This window comes from Sorex araneus, chromosome 3 (assembly GCF_027595985.1).
Source record: "Sorex araneus isolate mSorAra2 chromosome 3, mSorAra2.pri, whole genome shotgun sequence".
NCBI lineage: Eukaryota > Metazoa > Chordata > Mammalia > Eulipotyphla > Soricidae > Sorex > Sorex araneus.
The window spans coordinates 2,450,676-2,468,691 of record NC_073304.1 but is presented as its reverse complement, the minus strand read 5'-3'; the positions used below and the strand labels follow the sequence as shown (position 1 = coordinate 2,468,691).

Here is an 18,016-nt window from a genome sequence, read left to right as displayed (position 1 = left end):
TGGCAGTCCCCGGGCTTCCCCCTGGTTCTGTGCTCAGGGGTCACTCCGGGCGGGGCTCGGGGGGCCTGGGTGGGGCCCCCCCACTGTGCTCTCGAGCGGCAACAAGGGGTCTTCGTGGTTTGGGGAGACAGTGTGTGCGGGGCTTCGAGGGCCGGGAGGGCATCTGGTCACTGCTGGCCTGACCCCCCCCCCCCCCCGCTACAGGCCAGTGGGCTCTAAGCTGTGATGCCCAGAGTGAGCCCCCACCTGGCTCCGGGCTCAGCAGGCACCCCTGCCCCCCCCCCCCCGGGTCAGAAGAGTTCTCCAGGGACGCTCTAGGCGCCAACAGTGACCCCAGCCTGACCACGGGGGCCTTTGTCTCTGGGCCTCAGTTTCCCTCTCTGTGAAATGGGGCGGTGCCAACTCAGGGACCTCGGGGCAGCACCTGGCTTGCCCTAGAGGTTGCTGCACCTGGGGTGGGTGTGTAGGGTCTTCTAGAGTCTTCTACAGCCCCAGGGACCCAGGGCTCTCTGCCCAGGGGTTTGTGACGTGGGCGATGGGGTCTGAGTGCTGAGGGTCAGTGAGGAGGACCCTGGCCACTTGTCCCCTGGAGGCGGCAGGTTGCAGGGCCGTGTCCCCACCCTCATGCCTGCGGCCATGTGCCCGGGGTGGGGGCCCGGGGCGGGCGACCGCTTTTGTGTTGCGACCTTGGGCGTGATGTTCCCTGCCAGCTGGGGTGAGGGATGGCGAAATTGCCCATTCAATTAGGCCCCGGCCGCCCTTCCCTGCGCCCGGCCGGCCCGGCCCTGCCCAGCCCTCCATTAGCGGCAAACGCGCACCTAATGGGCCCTAATTCCCTCTAATTGCTCCTGGAACGCAGGGGACTTCCAGGAAGAGGCCCACGGGCCGGTCCTCTCGGCCACGGAGATGAGGAGGCTGGCGAGGGCCGCTCGCGGGCGGCTCAAAGGGCGGCCAATTACGCGGCCTGTGTTCCTCAATGGGCCGGAATGCTCGGGCTGGGGATTAGCTCCGCCCGGAGCTCGCTTTTGTCGGGCCGGCTGCTCCTGGGGCCGTGGCCCTGCAGGTAGGGGCGGCCCCGGGCTGCCCCCGACAGTGCCCACCCGCCGCATTGTGTGTGGTGCGCCCCTTTCTCGGGCCGGAGGGGTGTGGCCCCTTGTTCCAGAGCAGAGAAGCCGGAAATGCTTTTTGAGAAAGAGGGAGTTTCTGGGGTGCCTCAGTACAACCCCCCACCCCATGCCCAGCCCCCCCAGGTCCCCGAAGGCCCCAGAGGGCCTCCTGCGCCCTGGACACTCACCCCTGCAGCTCAAGGCCAGAGAGGGATGTTTTGCTGTTGTTGTTTGGTTTTTGAGGCCACACCTGGCGGTGCTCAGGGCTGACTTCTGGCTCTGCACTCAGGGGTCACTCCTGGTGGCTTGGGGGACCCCGTGCGGTGCCAGGGGTCGAGCCCAGGTGGACACATGTAAGGCCAGCGCCTCCCCGCTGTCCTGTGTCAGATTTTGACAGGAAGTGCTTGGAAGCAAAGAGGCGTGTCCCCTCTGAGGAGCCCCTGGGGGGTGCCGAGATGTAAGCTGAGGGTGGGAGAGGGTAGCTTCCATTCTTGGGGTCCCCTGGCCCCCCACCCGCTTCCTCGCTCCTCCTCAAGCCCCCAGCCAGGCATACTGCCTTTCCTTGACCTGGCTCCAGTGAGCGTGCTCAAAACCAACTCGGTCCCCAAATACTCAAACAGACGCTTCAGGTCCAGGGGAAAGTGAGCAGGAGGTGAGAGAGAGAACCCAGCACTGACACCCCCACTTCCCTACCGTGCACGTCTCACGCCTGGCTATGGTCAGTGGGCCAGAGCCCATGTTTTATCCAGGTGACTTAAGCACTATTACTGATATTTATTGTTATACATTTATTTATATTCACTATTGATATGTATACATTGTGTCAGTTTTTAGATTGACTTAAACACTTTATTATTTGTATTTGTTTCGCCACACCCAGTGATGCTCAGGGCAGACTCCTGGTTCTGCACTCAGGAATTCCTCCTAGTGGTGCTTGGACCGAACCCGGGTGGGCTGCGTGCCAGGGAGACCCCCTCCCCACAGACCGACTCTCGAGACCAGAGACCCCATGTCCCCTGGCACAGCAGTGTTTGTCAGTAGGAGCAGTCTGCCTCAGTTTCCCATGTGCACTGAGGTGTGACGTGGCCCCAGCTGGGAGTTAGTGGCCGGGATGGGTCCGTGGGGCAGGAAGGGGCGTGGCCGGAATGGGTGCAGACCCCCCCAGCTCTCCCTGGCGCCCCCTGGTGCTGCTGGAGGGGCTTGTCACCAGGACCTTAGGGGGGAGGCGTTGGGCCTCACGAGGGCCCGGGGGTCCTCACAGATCCCGACCCTCCGTGGGTGTAGACTTGGGCCCGGGCCGTGCTGGCCAGTCTGGGCAGCTGCCTGAGCACTCTGGGGGCCGAGAGCTGGCTTAGGGGACCCACTTCTGACCCTTGGGCCCAGATTGCCCCCACGCTTGCTAGGAGCTAGATGTGTGGGGGTCCCTCATAGAAGTAGGGGGTCTTGAACAGCCAAACTTAGCCAGGTGCGCGGGACCAGAGTGATAGTACCCGGGTTCAATCCCCGGCGTCCCATGGGGTCCCCAGCACCCCGCCAGGAAGTCAGTCCTGAGCACAGAGCCAGGGGCGACTCCTGAGCATCGCCGGGTGTGACCCGAAAGGCGTGTGCAGGAGGCCAGGTGGGGGTGAGTGGGGGCCGGGGGGGCCCCGGGGACACGGCGGGAGGAGTGGACCCCGTGGGGGTGCGGCGCGGCCATCGCAAACGTCTAAACGCAGCACGGAGTAACTGAATCGCAGTGCTTGAACGAAGCAATGTGGAGAGAAGAAATGAAGTGCGTGTGTTGGGGGGGTCCTTGTTCTCAGCCCGTGGGGCCCTGACTGGTGGGGCCGTGTCCATCTTGCTGACCCTGTGCCTTCTTCCAGCCCAAGCCGCCGCCGGGAGCCTGTGGGTGACCAGAGCCCCGCGCCTCGCAGCCTTGACGCGTAAGTGGCTGAATGCGGGGACACGCCGTTGGGGGCCACGCAGCCGAGAGGGTGGGCTGCAGGGGGGAGGCTGGGAGGGGCTGCAGGGGTGGGCTGCAGCGGTGGGCTGCAGTGGGGAGGCTGCATGGGGGAGTTTGCAGGGGTGGGCTGCAGGGGGGAGTTTGGAGGGGGGAGTTTGCAGGGGGGAGTTTGCAGGGGGGAGGCTGCAGGGGGAGGCGTGTGCTCTGAGGCGGGGGGGGGGGGTGTGCAGTCGCTGCGCATCCCGTACCTCTCACGGCCCTGGACGGAGCTTCCGCCCGCGCCCCCCGCCCCCCGCCCGGGCTGCGGGGACGGGCTCCACAAAGGGCTGGAGACACGCAGTCCTGGCCCCCGCCTCGCCGAGGGGCCCCCGCGCCCCAGTGACCTCTCACCCCCTTGAGATGTCTGGAAAACAGAGTGGGCAGCTTTTCTGTCTTCAAAGTTTCCGACGAAACCTCTTCAAGTCCTTCAGTGCGTGGGGCCGGGCCGGGGCACTGGGAACGGGCCGGGCCCTTTTGTATCGGCCTTGAAAGGCCAAAATATTTTTATATTGCTGTAGACAAAGACGGCTACTTCACCGGGGCCGTGGCCACGCCGGTGCTCGCTGCTGTCTGGGGGCTGCAAATAGGTTCTCAGGGGGCTGGGGGCCGGGCCGTCTGCCCCTACGCGGATCCCCCCGCCCCAGCCCGGGCTGTCTGTGTCCTTTGTGCCCAAGATCTGGGCCCCGTCCCTCCGTGGGGACTTAATGAGTCACAAAGGTCTCAGATACGGGAACGTTCTTTTCTCTGTGTGTGTAGGGGTGAGTGGGCGGGGGAGGGTACTGCTGTGGTGTCTGTCACCGTGTCCAAGGAGGTGGGTGCAAGGGTGGAGAAGGAAGGACAGAGGGCGGGTGGTAGCCTGAGGGGGCGTTGGGGGGAGTGTGAGGCTGGGTGACGGCTGGGTGGGTGGTTGGTACTGGGCGGGTGGTGGATGATCAGTACTGGGCGGGTGGTGGATGGTCAGTACTGGGTGGGTGGTGGATGGTCGGTACTGGGAGGGTGGGGGTGGGCGGGTGCGTGATGGACTAGGGGCGCATGGGGCAGGACGGACCAGGACACGGGCTGGGGGAGCCCAGTTGGGGGGGGCCGCGCGGGCCCGAGGGTGTAAGTCAGCAAGACGCCAGAGCCACGGGGCCGGGCCGCACCAAGTGACCCGCCGGGCCAGCGGGATCTGTGCCCGCAGGGCCGAGGGTCACGGTGCCAGCACAGCCTGCACAGGCGAGGCCCTGGGCCCGGCCCCAGCACTGCCCCGACGGAGAACAGGCTAGAGCAGAGGGAGGAGCACCGGGGAGGACGGGGAGGAGCTGAGGGGAGGGGACGGGTGTCTGGCCAGGGTCTGCAGAGGGGCTGCCGGGACCTGGGTGGGGGCGCGGGGGTGAGGCTTGTCCCAATTCTGGGCAGCACCCGGGAGGGGTAGAGCCAGGAGCGACTCTGGGCACAGCCGGGTGCAGCCCCAAAACAGGAAGGAGGAAAGGAGAGAGAGAGAGACAGAGACAGAGACAGACAGAGACAGAAAGACACAGAGAGACAGAGATAGACAGAGACGGACAGAGACAATGACAGAGACAGAGAGGGAAAGACAGAGAGACAGAGACAGAGAGAGACACATGCAGAGAGACAGACAGAGATAGAAAGACAGAGAGTGAGAGAGAGACAGAAGAGAGAGACAGAGAGAGACAGACAGGGAGACAGATAGAGAGACAGACACAGTGAGAGACATCGAGGGAGACAGAGACAGAGAGACAGATAGACAGAATGGGGAGAGAGATACAGAGAGACAGACAGAGACATAGAGATAGAGAGGCAGAGAGAGACACAGAGACAGAGACAGAGAGAGCGAGACAGAGAGACAGAGATAGAGACAGAGACAGACACACAGAGACAGAGAGGGAGAGACAGAAGGAGAGAGACAGAGACAGACAGAGACATAGAGACAGACAGATACAGAGAGACAGACAGAGACATAGAGACAGACAGACAGAGAGGCAGAGAGAGACACAGAGACAGAGAGACAGAGACAGAGAGAGCGAGACAGAGAGACAGACAGAGAGAGCGAGACAGAGAGACAGAGATAGAGAGAGACAGACAGAGACAGACGCAGAGACACAGAGGGAGAGACAGAGAGAAGGAGAGAGACAGAGACAGACAGACATAGAGATAGACAAATACAGAGAGACAGACAGAGAGACAGAGAGAGACAGACACAGACAGAGAGAGAGACAGGGAGAGAGACTGAGACAGAGAGAGACAGAGAGACAGACAGAGAGAGACAGACACAGTGAGAGACAGTGAGGGGGACAGACAGAGAGAGACAGACAGAGAACGGGGGAGAGATACAAAGAGACAGACAGAGACATAGAGACAGACAGATACAGAGAGACAGACAGACAGAGACACAGAGACAGAGAGACAGATACAGAGAGAGACAGAGAGAGAGCGAGACAGAGAGACAGAGAGATAGACAGAGAGACAGACAGACAAAGAGAGACAGAGACAGAGAGAGGGAGAGACAGAGAAGGAGAGAGACAGAGAAGGAGAGAGACAGAGAGACAGATGGAGGCAAAGAGAGACAGAGACACAGAGAGACAGAGACAGAGGGAGGAAAGTCCCCACACATCACAGCGGGTGGCTCGACAGGGTGCCTGTGCCCCCACCAGGGCTGGACAGCGTCTGGGCAGGTCCTTCTTGCAAACCGACTGGCGCACACAGGGGTTGCCCCAAGTGCAGGAAGGAGAAGGCGACGGACCCCCAGGCCCAGTGGCTCCTGCAAGGCACAGGGTGCGAGAGGGGAGAGCAGTGGTGGACAGGGCCAGGAGAGAGGCCGGGTCACGGGCGGAGGGAGGGAGCCGGCTCAAACACCGGAGAGGCTAGACTTGGGAGGGGGCCCCGCCCCCCCCCGGGCTAGGCAGGGCCACATCGGGGGCCGGGGACCCCAGAGAAGGGTGCTTGGGTCACCGGAGCCCCGCGAATGAAAGAGGAAAGGCGGGAATCAGAGCAGCAGGAGGGGCGGGAGGGTCCGGGCTGAGTGGGGGTCCGGCGGGTGGGGAGAGCAGCAGGTCACCAGGCCCGGGCGTGTCGGAGGGAAGGTTCCGTGAGGGCTGCTGTTAGCCCCGAGATTGATGAGATAATTCGCCCAGGTTTCCAGAGCCACGGAAAGTGGCGAGAATAAAAAAAGCAGCAGAAAGAGGTAAAGGAAAGATAAGAAACACACCCGGTGATAAATGGGTAGTTAAGAGGTTGTCTGAGCAGGGATTATAATTAGTTTACATACACACTCTTTAAATAGAAAAATGCATTACACCTTTCAGAGGGGGATGAAAAATAGAAATGCTGGGCCCTGACAGGGACACGTCCCGCAGCCCGTGATAAACTGTGTGCGGTGGGGGCCATAAATTAAAGGGTAAACACCCAAATGCAGGAACGAGAGATGGCAAATAAAAGGAACCGTGACCAGACAGGAAAGGAAGGGCGTGATGGGTGAATGAATGAACGAGGGGGTGAATGAGTGACGGGGAACGGGCACGGCTTCTCCTGGCGAGCCTGGCTGATGCATGAGGAGGGATGTCAGGGCGAGCGAGGCTGGCACAGGGCGCCACTGGGGGGCGGAGACTGCGCGGAGTCTTGTGAACGGATGCTCTGAGCGGGAATGAATGAATGAATGAATGAATGGAGGGATGAGGAGGTTGAACACGAAGGGCCCCCTGGCATCCGTCTCCGTGTGAGGGGGTGGGTGAGGAGGGGCGGGGAGGCTGAGGGAGCTGGGGGGGGGGCAGGCTGTGCAGGGGGGTCTGTCCCAAGGAGACTGGCCTCCTGGGTGCGCCACTGCACCCAGCTTTCAGCCTCAGTTTCCCTGCTGATGGCACGCCACCCTCAGCGCCAGCATGTCACTGCAGCTCTTGGCGGGCTCGGGCAGGGTAGGGCTGGGGGGCCCCGGAGGGCCCTGGCAGGGGTGCGGCCCCCACTCGGGGGTGCAGAGGGCAGCCCCCCGCCCCCAGGTGCTGGGGTGCTCCCACAAACCCGTTCCGGGCAGGCACTCGGGGGTCCTCAGGGTGGCCGCCCCCCGCCCTCTGGTCTTCTGGGGTTCTCTCCTTCGGTGGGCCGTGCCCCGGGAACTGGGCGGCCACGTGGGTCGCTCGTGCCCCTGTTGGGGCGGGCAGGATTTGTGCTGGGGTCTGGGCGCCCCCCAAACGCCATCCCCTTCTGTGCCCCCCTCCTTGGGGGGCTGCACCCCGATCTCCCGGCGCCCAGAGCAGGAGGAGCGAGCTCGGGGGTGTGGGTGGGCACTGGGAGACAGGGCAGGGGCAGGGCTGGGGGTGCCAGTGCGGGGGGGCGCGGGCACATCTGGCAGGCGGGGGGGGGCGGGGGCTCAGCGTGGGTCCAGCATCGCCGACGGCGCCTGGAAGATGACCGCCTCGCGTCCCGAGCGGGAGCCGCCTCCCACCCTTCCGTGCCTCCAGCACCACGTGTCTGGGCCACGTGAGCAGGCCCACGTGGTCCTGATGTGGTGCTGGGGCCCCAGGGTGCTGCCGCCTCCGGCCTCGTCTCCGCGTCAAGCCCGAAGAGAAGAGCTTCCCTGCCGGGGTGGGGGCGGGCGGGCGGGCGGGGGGCCGCTGGGAAGACGTGGACGGAGCGGGTAGAGCAGCCGAGAAAGGGCAGGGGCGGGTTGACAGGCCAGGAAGAAGCTTCTAGAACCTTCTAGCAAATTCAGGGGCGGGGCGGTCTAGGGCCCCCCGGGATGGAAGTGGGCCGGGGGGAGGTTCCTCGGGGGGCCGGGTGGGCAGGGACAGCTCCTCTGTCCTCCAGGGGAGCGGGGCCACGCCGGCCTGGACGCTGCCGTGGATGCGGGCAGAGGAGGGGTCCTGCGGCCAGGGCGTGGGGGGCACAGCGCAGGGACAGCAGCCGGGCTCGCTCCTCCTGCTCAGGGTCTCCCGGGCGCGTGTCCTCCTGCTTCCGACCCCCGCACAAATCCTCCGGAGGGCTGGACGCCCCTTGGACCTCAGCTCCCGGCGTGGGGCTCGGGCTGTCCGGGGCGTGACATGGTCCGGGAGCCGGAGCCCTCCTCCCCTGCCGGCTCCCCTCTCGCCAGTGCTGTCCTGGGGACAGACTCGTCTGCCCAGTGCTCTCGCACACAGGGTGCGGGATGCCCCCTGGCCACGCCTCTCCCCTCTGACTGAATTTTTTTTTGGGTCACACCCGGTGATGCACAGGGGTCACTCCTGGCTCTGCACTCAGGAATCACCCCTGGCGGTGCTCAGGGGACCATATGGGATGCTGGGAATCGAACCCGGGTCAGCTGCGTGCAAGGCAAACGCCCTACCCGCTGTGCTATCACTCTGACCCCCCCCACCCTCGAACGATCCCTCGATCCCTTCTGCCCAGAGGTGGCCCGTCCCTCTGGGGAGCGACCCCCGGGAGGGGTTGTGCTGGAGGGCGGAGGCCAGGGCGGTGTCCGGGAGAGTCGGGGCCTAGGAAGCGAGTGGGTGAGGAACTCGAGGGTCCGTGGTGAATGCAGAGACTCGCAGAGACCCGCTGGCCCTGGGGTTGGCCGGTCCTTGGCTGGGGGGCTCCTGGCTTCCCCCTGCCGCCGGGAGACGCCATGTCCTCTCCCCGGCGTTGCCTCGACGGCCAGTGGAGGCCGGACGTTTCCAGTGTGCGTGTAAACCGCTCTGTAGCTATTCTGAAGGGCCCGTGTGCCCGGCCCCTGGGCGGGCCCCGGGGGGGGAGTGGGCCTGTCTCTGGAGGGTTCGAGGGGCGGTTGAGGTGGTCTGCGCTGTGCGGGGGGGGGGTGTTGGCTTCAGGATTGTCTCCTCTGTGGGACCCGGGTCACTGCTGTGTCCAGGAAGAGGCCCAGGCCGCTGCCCGGCCCTGAGGAGCGGGGGGCGGGGTCAGTGGGTGCGGCCGGCAGGCTGGCGGCACCGAGCCTGGGCCGAGGTCTGGGGGTCGAGTCCTCCGCCCGGCCCCTCCCGGCTCTCCGTCGAGGCTCTGGGTGCTGCTCGGGGCGCTTCTGCAGGGGTGTCTGTCCTGGCTCAGGCGGGGGGCAGTGGGAGGGGCGCGGGGTGGCCGCTCCTTCCCTGCCCCCTCCGCCGCCCCTGGGGGCTAATCCCCCGTGGCCGAGATGGGCAGGCCGGGACTAAGCAAACTCTGCCCTCTCGACCCGGGCCTCGCGGGGCCCGTCTGTAGAATGGGTGCAGAGCGAGGTGCCGCTCAGGTGCCGGCCTGCGCTATGGCTGTGCCCTGGCGGCCTGGGGCCTGGCCTCCCCTCTCCGGTGCTCCCCCAAGCTGGTGGCCCGGATCCGTGGCTGATGAGTGGCTGGGGCGGGGGGAAGGGTCCCCCAAACACGCGGGGTCTGCGGCTTCGCAGACAGGCAGAGGGGCGGCGGGGGGGAGCCCCGGGAGAGGGGCTCCCGGCTGAGTCGGGAGGGGTGCGGAGGGCAAGGGAGCCGAGGGCTGCCCCTGCAGAGTGCCCACGGGGCGGGGCCGCGCCCTTCACCTGCGCCTCTCCCTCCGCCCCGCAGCGCCCGCCCGCCTCACCTTCCCCGGACAGGCCGCCCGACCCTCCACCGCTGGCCCTTCACGACGGACTGCGCGTCTCGCCCTCGGGGCCGACTCCTACCTCACAGGGCTGTTGTGAGGGCCGGGACGGGCTCAGGACCGGGGGGCACTTGGCTTCAATAAACGTGTTTTCTGCCTTACACCGTGGAGTGGGTGTGCTGCTCGTCTGGGGGCCAGCGGGGTCCGCCCCGGGCACAGCCCCTGCCCTGCTGGCCGCAGCCCCCGGCCGGCCCCAGCGGCCTCCTGCTGGCCCGTGGGCTCCGGGCGTGGCGTGGGGCCCACACGCCTTCACACGCCTTCACACGCCGCTGCCTGCGCCGGGCGGGCACAGCCCCCGGGAAGGCCGGCTGCCCCGCTGGGGCCACGTCCACGCACTGTCCCGGACCTGCCGCCCTGACCCCTCCCCATCCAGACAATGCCTCCTGCTTCCTGCTCCTCCCCCTCCTCCCTCCTCCCTCCTCCCTCCTCCCCTCTCCCCTTCTCCTCCTCCACCTCTTCCCTCCCCTCACCCCCTCCTGCTCCTCCTGTTCACTGTCTTCCTCTTCTTTGCCCCTTTCTCCCCCTCCTTCTCCTCTGCCCTCTGCCTTTCTCTTCGTCCTCCCTCCACTCTGACTCCTCCTCTCCCTCCTCCCTCCTCTCCCCTCCTCTCCGCCGTCCTTTCTTTTCCCTTTCCTCTTCCTCTTTCCCTACCTTCCTCCTCCCTCCTCCTCCTCCCTCTCCTCTGTCTCCTCCTCCCTCTTGGTCCTCCTCTCCCTCCTCCCTCTCCCCTGCCTCCTCCTCCCTCTTCGTCCTCCTCTCCCTCCTCCCTCTCCCCTGCCTCCTCCTCCCTCTTCGTCCTCCTCTTTCTCCTCCCTCCTCTCCCTCCTCCCCCTCCTCCTCCTCCCTCTCCTCTCCTCCCCCTCCTCTCCTCCCCCCTTCACAGAGATGTGTCCCTCGAGACGCAGATGGACCAGCTGTGAGTGTCCAGGGCCAAAGCAGCGCCATGACCAGTCTCCCGTCAAGGACAGTGGACCCCGTCCCCGCTGGACAAGAGGACAAGGACAGACACACGGCCCTGCGTGAGATGGGCGGGGCCTCCACCCGGGACCCCCGCCAACAAGAGGCCAGAAGCCCGGCCCCGCGTGTGGGGCGCACAGCAGTGTCCCGGGGTCAGCAGGAGGAGCGGCGTCCTGGCGCCCAGCATCCAGGCCCCGGCCCAGCTTCCGGCGCGGCTCCGGGACGTGCCCCGAGGACCCTCAGATAGGCTGCGGCCCCCGTGCTCTGGAACTGAGACCCCGATCCCACCAGCGTGAGCCCAGGTGTCCAGCACGCGGACCCCCGATGTCCTGAAGCCGGAGCCCCGGCCCCGCCGCCGCCGTGAACGCCGACGTCTGTGAGAGGCCGGGCCATCGCGGCCGCCGTGGCCCCCTGAAGTGGACGGCAGAGCTGGTGGCCAGACCAGGGCCAGGTCCCAGGGCCGCGCCGTGCCGCCCTCCGCGTCCGACTCTCGGCTGCTGAGTTGGCTGGACCCCGGGGCGTACCCCACCCAACTCGTCTCTGCAGGGGACTCCACCCCCACCCCGCCCCCCACACCCCGAGAAACTGCTCTGGCGCTGGGTCCGACCTGGCTTCCCGCTCCAGCCGCACTGGGCCGTCGAGGTGGGAGCTGCAGTGACCAGGGCCCTGGGGCCACCCGAAGGCCGGGGCCCGAACCGCACGCCGAGAGCATGGCCGTGTGCCCCCCGCTCCCTGGAAGAAGAGACTCCGAAGCAGCGGCAGAGGCAGAGAGGACCAGGGGACTGGACTCCGGGGGTCCTGGACACGCCCCCTCTGGACTCTGGACGGGACGGCTCGAGGAAGCCCACGTGGGTGTCCCGCCACGGGTGCGCCTGCCAGGAGGAGGAGAGCTGAGACTTCACACATGTGTGCAGGACACGCTCTGCGCCCCGGGCCTGGGGCTGGACACGGGCGGGAGGGGGCGCGTGTCGGACTGAGTCAGCTCGAGGCCAAGGGCAAGGACGGATGGGCCGCGGGACCCCCAGCCGGGCGATGAACTGTGTCAGCCCCTGCCCCGACCCCGCCAGCAACGGTGACGACCAGAACATTCTCCAAGGCCGCGGAGCACGAAGAAACGCCCGGAAAGCCGAGTGCACTGCGCCTGGTCCCAGCTCGGAGAGGGTTCCAGAAGCTTCCACTGCCCCTCCTGCCGGCAGCCCTTGCAGGTACCCAGGCCCACCGAGAGCCAGGCTGGGGGAGCAGGCCGGCGGGCGGGAGCCGGGGCTCAGGGCGGGGGGTCCCGGGGCGCGGCGAGGGGCCAGAACAGCTTTCTTCCCGCCTTCCCGCGCCCAGGTCAGCTCTGAGCCGGAGCCTCGCCCCGATGACGTCGCCCGTGTCCTGTGGCGGCCGGCGGGAGGCAGTGCTCCTAATGTGTCCCCTGTCCTTCTCAGGAGACACTTAGGACTCTACCCCCCGCCCCTGCACCCAGCATCACCAGGGCCTCCGCTCCCGGGACTCGCCCCGAGCAGCACACCTGGGAGGGGGGCCGGGGGGGCGGGGGCGGGCAGGGCGGGCAGCGCGGGGGAGGGGGAGGGGGAGGAGGGGGAGGAGGGGGAGGAAGAAGAGGGGGACTGAGGGAGGAAGGAGGAGGAGGAGGAGGAGGGAGAAGGAGGAGAAAGAGGAGGGAGGAAGAGGAGGGAGGAAGAGGAGGGAGGAAGAGGAGGGAGGAGGGAGGAGGGAGGAGGGAGGAAGAGGAGGAGGAGGGAGGAGGGAGGGGTGGCGGAGGAGGGAGGAGGGGGAGGCGAGGCGGAGAGGAGGTGTAGAGGAGGCAGAGAGGAGAGGAGGCGGGTGCCCAGCGGAGCCACTGGCCTGGAGCCTCTGCAGCTGCGCCAGGCTGCGGGGTGGGGGGCCGCCGGCGGAGTTCTATACCTGCACTTTCCAAAGCACTTTATGTCTGCGTGGTGCTGCCGAGAGCCTGTGTGGGGGCTCCCCGGACCCCTGTGTGTGTGCGGGGCTCCTCCCGGACCCCTGTGTGTGTGTGTGTGTGTGTGTGTGTGTGTGTGCGCGGGGCTCCTCCCGGACCCCTGTGTGTGTATGGGTGTGTGTGTGTGCGCGGGGCTCCTCCCGGACCCCTGTGTGTGTATGGGTGTGTGTGTGTGCGGGGCTCCTCCCGGACCCCTGTGTGTGTGTGTGTGTGTGTGTGTGCGGGGCTCCTCCCGGACCCCTGTGTGTGTGTGTGTGTGTGTGTGTGAGGGGCTCCTCCCGGACCCCTCTGTGTGTGTGTGTGTGTGTGTGTGTGTGTGAGGGGCTCCTCCCGGACCCCTCTGTGTGTGTGTGTGTGTGTGCGTGTGTGTGCATGTGTGTGCGTGTGTGCGTGGCTCCTCCTGGACGCTCTGTGTGTGTGTGTGCGTGTGTGTGTGTGTGTGTCGAGGGGGCTCCTCCTGGACCCTCTTTGTGTGTGTGTGCGTGTGTGTGCATGTGTGTGCGTGGCTCCTCCTGGACCCTCTGTGTGTGTGTGTGTGCGTGTGTGTGTGTGTGGGGGGCTCCTCCCGGACCCCCTGTGTGTGTTTGTGTGTGGGGGGGGCTCCTCCCGGACCCCCTGTGTGTGTGTTTGTGTGTGGGGGGCTCCTCCCGGACCCCCTGTGTGTGTGTTTGTGTGTGGGGGGGCTCCTCCCGGACCCCCTGTGTGTGTTTTTGTGTGTGGGGGGGCTCCTCCCGGACCCCCTGTGTGTGGGGGGCTCCTCCCGGACGCCAGGGCCAGACGGAGCAGGCCGAAGCCCCATCTGGACAGAGGGCTGGGGGTCTCTGGCGGCAGGCTGGTGGGGAGCTGCCTGTGCACAGCTGACCCGGGCCCAGTCCCTGCCACCCCAGATGGTCCCCTGAGCCCACCAGGAGCGACCCCTCAGTGCAGCGCCAGGATCAGCCCTGGGCACTGCTGGGGGCCCCAGAATAGCAGGAAAGAGGGAGACCCCCAGGGGACCTCAGCTCACGGCCCCCTCCAGCCCTGTGTCTTCCGGGGCCTGGACCGCACAGCCCCTCCCCTGCACGCACCTGGTGCTGCCTGCCCTGTTGGAGCAAGAGTGAGGGCTGTGTGCTGAGTGCTGTGTGCTGAGGCTGTGTGCTGAGTGCTGAGTACTGAGTGCTGTGGGCTGAGTACTGAGTACTGAGTGCTGTGGGCTGAGTACTGAGTGCTGTGGGCTGAGTGCTGAGGCTGTGTGCTGAGTGCTGAGTACTGAGTGCTGTGGGCTGAGTACTGAGTGCTGTGGGCTGAGTGCTAAGTACTGAGTGCTGTGGGCTGAGTGCTGTGTGCTGAGTGCTGTGTGCTGAGTACTGAGTGCTGTGGGCTGAGTGCTGAGTACTGAGTGCTGTGGGCTGAGTGCTGTGTGCTGAGTGCTGCATACTCAGTGTTCTGTGCTCTGTGTGTGCTGTGTTTGCTGTGTGTTGTATACTGTGCGTTGTGTGCTGTATATGTTGTGTACACTGTGTGTGCTATATATGTGCTGTGTGTACTCTGTTGTGTGGGTTGTGTGCTGTATGTGCTGTGTGATGTGTGTGAAATGTGTGTTCTGTATGTGTTGTGTGCTTGTGTGTTGTGTGTGCTGTGTGTTGTGTACTATGTGTACTGTGTGTACTGTGTGCTGTGTGTATTGTGTGCTGGGTGTGGTGTATTGTATATACTGTGTGTGCTGTGCATATTGGGTATGCTGTGTATGTGTTGTGTGTGCTGTGTGTTGTGTGCTGTATGCTGTGTGTATTGTAAGGTATGTGTTGTATGCTGTGTGTTTTGTGATGTGTGCTGTATGTGTTGTATGCTGTGTGTGGTGTGTGGTGTGTACTGTGTGTTGTATGCTGTGTGTGTTGCATGCTGTGTGTTGTGTGTTCTGTGTGTGCTGCGTGTACTGTGTGTTGTATGTGCTGTATGTGTGCTATGTGCTGTGTGTGCTGTGTGTTATGTGCTGTGTGTGTGCTGGGTGCTGGGTGTTGGTGTGTGCTGTGTGTGCTGGGTGTGTGTTGTGTGTGCTGTGTGTTGTGTGCTGGGTGTGTGCTGTGTGCTGTGTGTGTGTTGTGTGTGCCATGTGCTGTGTGCTGTGTGTGCTGTGCTGTGTGTGTGCTGTGTGTGTGTGTTGTGTGTGCCGTGTGTTGTGTGCTGTGTGTGCTGTGTGTGGTGTGTGCTGTGTGTGTGTTGTGTGTGCCTTGTGTTGTGTGTGGTGTGTGGTGTGTGCTGTGTGTGTTGTGTGCTGTGTGTGCTGTGCTGTGTGCTGTGTGTGGTGTGTGTGCTGTGTGTGTGTTGTGTGTGCCTTGTGTTGTGTGTGGTGTGTGGTGTGTGCTGTGTGTGCTGTGTGTGCTGTGTGTTGTGTGCTGTGTGTGCCGTGTGTTGTGTGCTGTGTGCTGTGTGTGACGTGTGTTGTGTGCTGTGTGCTGTGTGTGCTGTGTGTGTGGGGAGGCGGGTGGAGAGAGACTGGCCTGCCCATGTCCCGGGGGTCCTGCTCTCCCCTGGGCCCCCCCGCCCGCCCCCACGGGGCTTTGACCTTCGCTGTCCAGCCGAGCCTGAGCCTCAGCCCCCCAGCTGCCCGGCTCTGCAGGGGGCTCCTGCCCGGCCCCTCCTGCCCGCCCCGCTGGGGGGCTCGGCCCCATTGCCGAGAGGCGTGGCCAGGCCGGGCCCTCGCGCCACCTGTCCGGCCTCCCCGAGCCAGGACTGGACGGACGGACGGTCCCCGCAGCCTCGCCCCGCCCTCCAGGTCAGTGTCGCGCTCGGGGACGGGGACTTGGTCGCGGGCAGGCGGGTGAGGGACAGTGCGGGCGGGTGAGGGGACAGTGAGGGGACAGTGAGGGGACAGAGCAGGTGGGGGAGGGGACAGTGAGGGGACAGTGAGGGGACAGTGAGGGGACAGTGAGGGGACAGTGCAGGTGGGGAGGGGACAGTGAGGGGACAGTGCGGGCGGGTGAGGGGGCAGTGAGGGGACAGTGCAGGGACAGTGTGGGGACAGTGAGGGGCAGTGCGGGCGGGGGAGGGGACAGTGAGGGGACAGTGAGGGGACAGTGCGGGCGGGGGGGACAGTGAGGGGCAGTGAGGGGACAGTGAGGGGACAGTGAGGGGACAGTGCGGGTGGGTGAGGGGGCAGTGAGGGGACAGTGCGGGGACAGTGCGGGCGGGTGAGGGGGCAGTGCGGGGACAGTGTGGGGACAGTGAGGGGACAGTGCAGGTGGGGAGGGGACAGTGAGGGGACAGTGAGGGGACAGTGAGGGGACAGTGCGGGTGGGTGAGGGGACAGTGCGGGGACAGTGTGGGGACAGTGAGGGGACAGTGAGGGGACTGTGCGGGCGGGGGAGGGGACAGTGAGTGGCAGTGAGGGGACAGTGAGGGGACAGTGCAGGTGGGGGAGGGGACAGTGAGGGGACAGTGCGGGGACACTGAGGGGACAGTGAGGGGACAGTGCGGGGACAGTGCGGGGACAGTGAGGGGCAGTGAGGGGACAGTGAGGGGACAGTGCGGGTGGGTGAGGGGGCAGTGAGGGGACAGTGCGGGGACAGTGCGGGCGGGTGAGGGGGCAGTGAGGGGACAGTGCGAGGACAGTGCGGGGACAGTGAGGGGACAGTGCGGGCGGGTGAGGGGGCAGTGAGGGGACAGTGCGGGGACAGTGTGGGGACAGTGAGGGGCAGTGCAGGCGGGGGAGGGGACAGTGAGGGGACAGTGCGGGGACAGTGCGGGCGGGTGAGGGGGCAGTGGGGGGACAGTGCGGGGACAGTGTGGGGACAGTGAGGGGCAGTGTGGGCGGGTGAAGGGGCAGTGCGGCCAGTGAGGGGACAGTGAGGGACAGTGCGGGCGGGTGAGGGGGCAGTGAGGGGACAGTGCGGGGACAGTGAGGGGACAGTGAGGGGCAGTGCGGGCGGGTGAGGGGGCAGTGCGGGGACAGTGAGGGGACAGTGAGGGGCAGTGTGGGGACAGTGAGGGGCAGTGTGGGGACAGTGAGGGAACAGTGAGGGGCAGTGCGGGCGGGTGAGGGGGCAGTGCGGGGACAGTGAGGGGACAGTGAGGGAACAGTGCGGGCGGGTGAGGGGGCAGTGAGGGGACAGTGCGGGGACAGTGAGGGGATAGTGAGGGGGCAGTGAGGGGACAGTGCGGGGACAGTGAGGGGACAGTGAGGGGCAGTGCGGGCGGGTGAGGGGGCAGTGCGGCCAGTGAGGGGACAGTGAGGGGCAGTGCGGGCGGGTGAGGGGGCAGTGCGGGGACAGTGAGGGGACAGTGAGGGACAGTGCGGGCGGGGGACACTCCGGTCCGGCCCTCACTGAGGTGCTGGCCGTGGTTTGTGGGGGGCGACGGTGCCGGACTCGGCCCTGAGCCAGCGGGGAGCGCGGGGGCGAGGGCTGGTCCCCCGGGCCCCCCGGCCAGCCCGTCCCCCCGCCTGGCCTCTGCCATCGGCCCCCGCCACCGCCACGCCCCCTCCTGGCGCCAGGGCCTTGTACATGGCAGGCTTTCAGTCCGTGTTCGCGCCGCCACTGAAGGCCTGCCGTGTGCCAGGCCCTCTGCCAGGCAGCCAGGGATGGACGCTGCTCTCGGGGCGCCGCCTCGGGCGCCCGCCGGCGGATGGCAGAGCCCGGGCCAGGGGCTCGGAGGGTCGGGCGCACTGCTCCGGGGCAGAGCGGGGACGGGCGGGTCACCCCTGAGGTCAGCACTCAGCTCACGCATGGTCCCCCAGGCTCCCGCTCACCCACGGGACACTCACCCCTGGACGCATGTGGCACTCAGAGCTGCACCCACTCAGGTGACACTCAGATCCCTGTATAGATGTGACACTCAGTGCTCCCCACTCACCCATGTGACACTCACATTCCTGTATACATGTGACACTGGAGCCTCCCCCATTCACACGACACTCAGATCCCTGTAAACATGTCATACTCATACATGAGACATTAGATCCCTATATACATGTGACACTAAGAGTTCCTGCTCACCCATGTGACACTCAGAGCTCCCTACTCACCCATGTGACACACAGATCACTGTACACCTGTGAAACTCAGAGCTACCCCCACTCATGTGCACTCAGATCATGAACACATGTGACACTCAGAGCTCCCCGCGCACCTATGTGACACTCAGATCATTGTACATATATGATACTCAGAGCTCCCTGCATAACGTTACATGACACTCAGATCCCTGTTCCTATGTGACACTCAGAGCTCCCCACACACTCACGTGACACTCAGATCCCAGCATGCAGGTGACACTCAGAGTTCATCGCTCACCCATGTGACACTCAGATCCCCGTACACATGTGAGACCCAGACTTCCAAGCTCTCTGATGTGACACTCAGAGCCCTGTATGCATGTGACACTGAGAGCTCCCCACTCACCCATATGACCCAGATTCCTGTACACATGTGACGCTCAGAGCTC

At 65.3% G+C, this 18,016-nt stretch overlaps 1 protein-coding gene across 1 annotated transcript; it reads left to right on the top strand.

The window, feature by feature from the left end:
• Positions 1-14,288: 14,288 nt before the first annotated feature.
• LOC129403335 (keratin-associated protein 5-5-like) lies at positions 14,289-15,419 on the top strand. Its single transcript, XM_055130220.1, has 2 exons — positions 14,289-14,319; positions 14,373-15,419. Exon 2 carries the CDS (start codon positions 14,412-14,414, stop codon positions 15,417-15,419), a length of 1,008 nt encoding a protein of 335 aa, XP_054986195.1. The 5' UTR covers positions 14,289-14,319; positions 14,373-14,411.
• Positions 15,420-18,016: the final 2,597 nt, after the last annotated feature.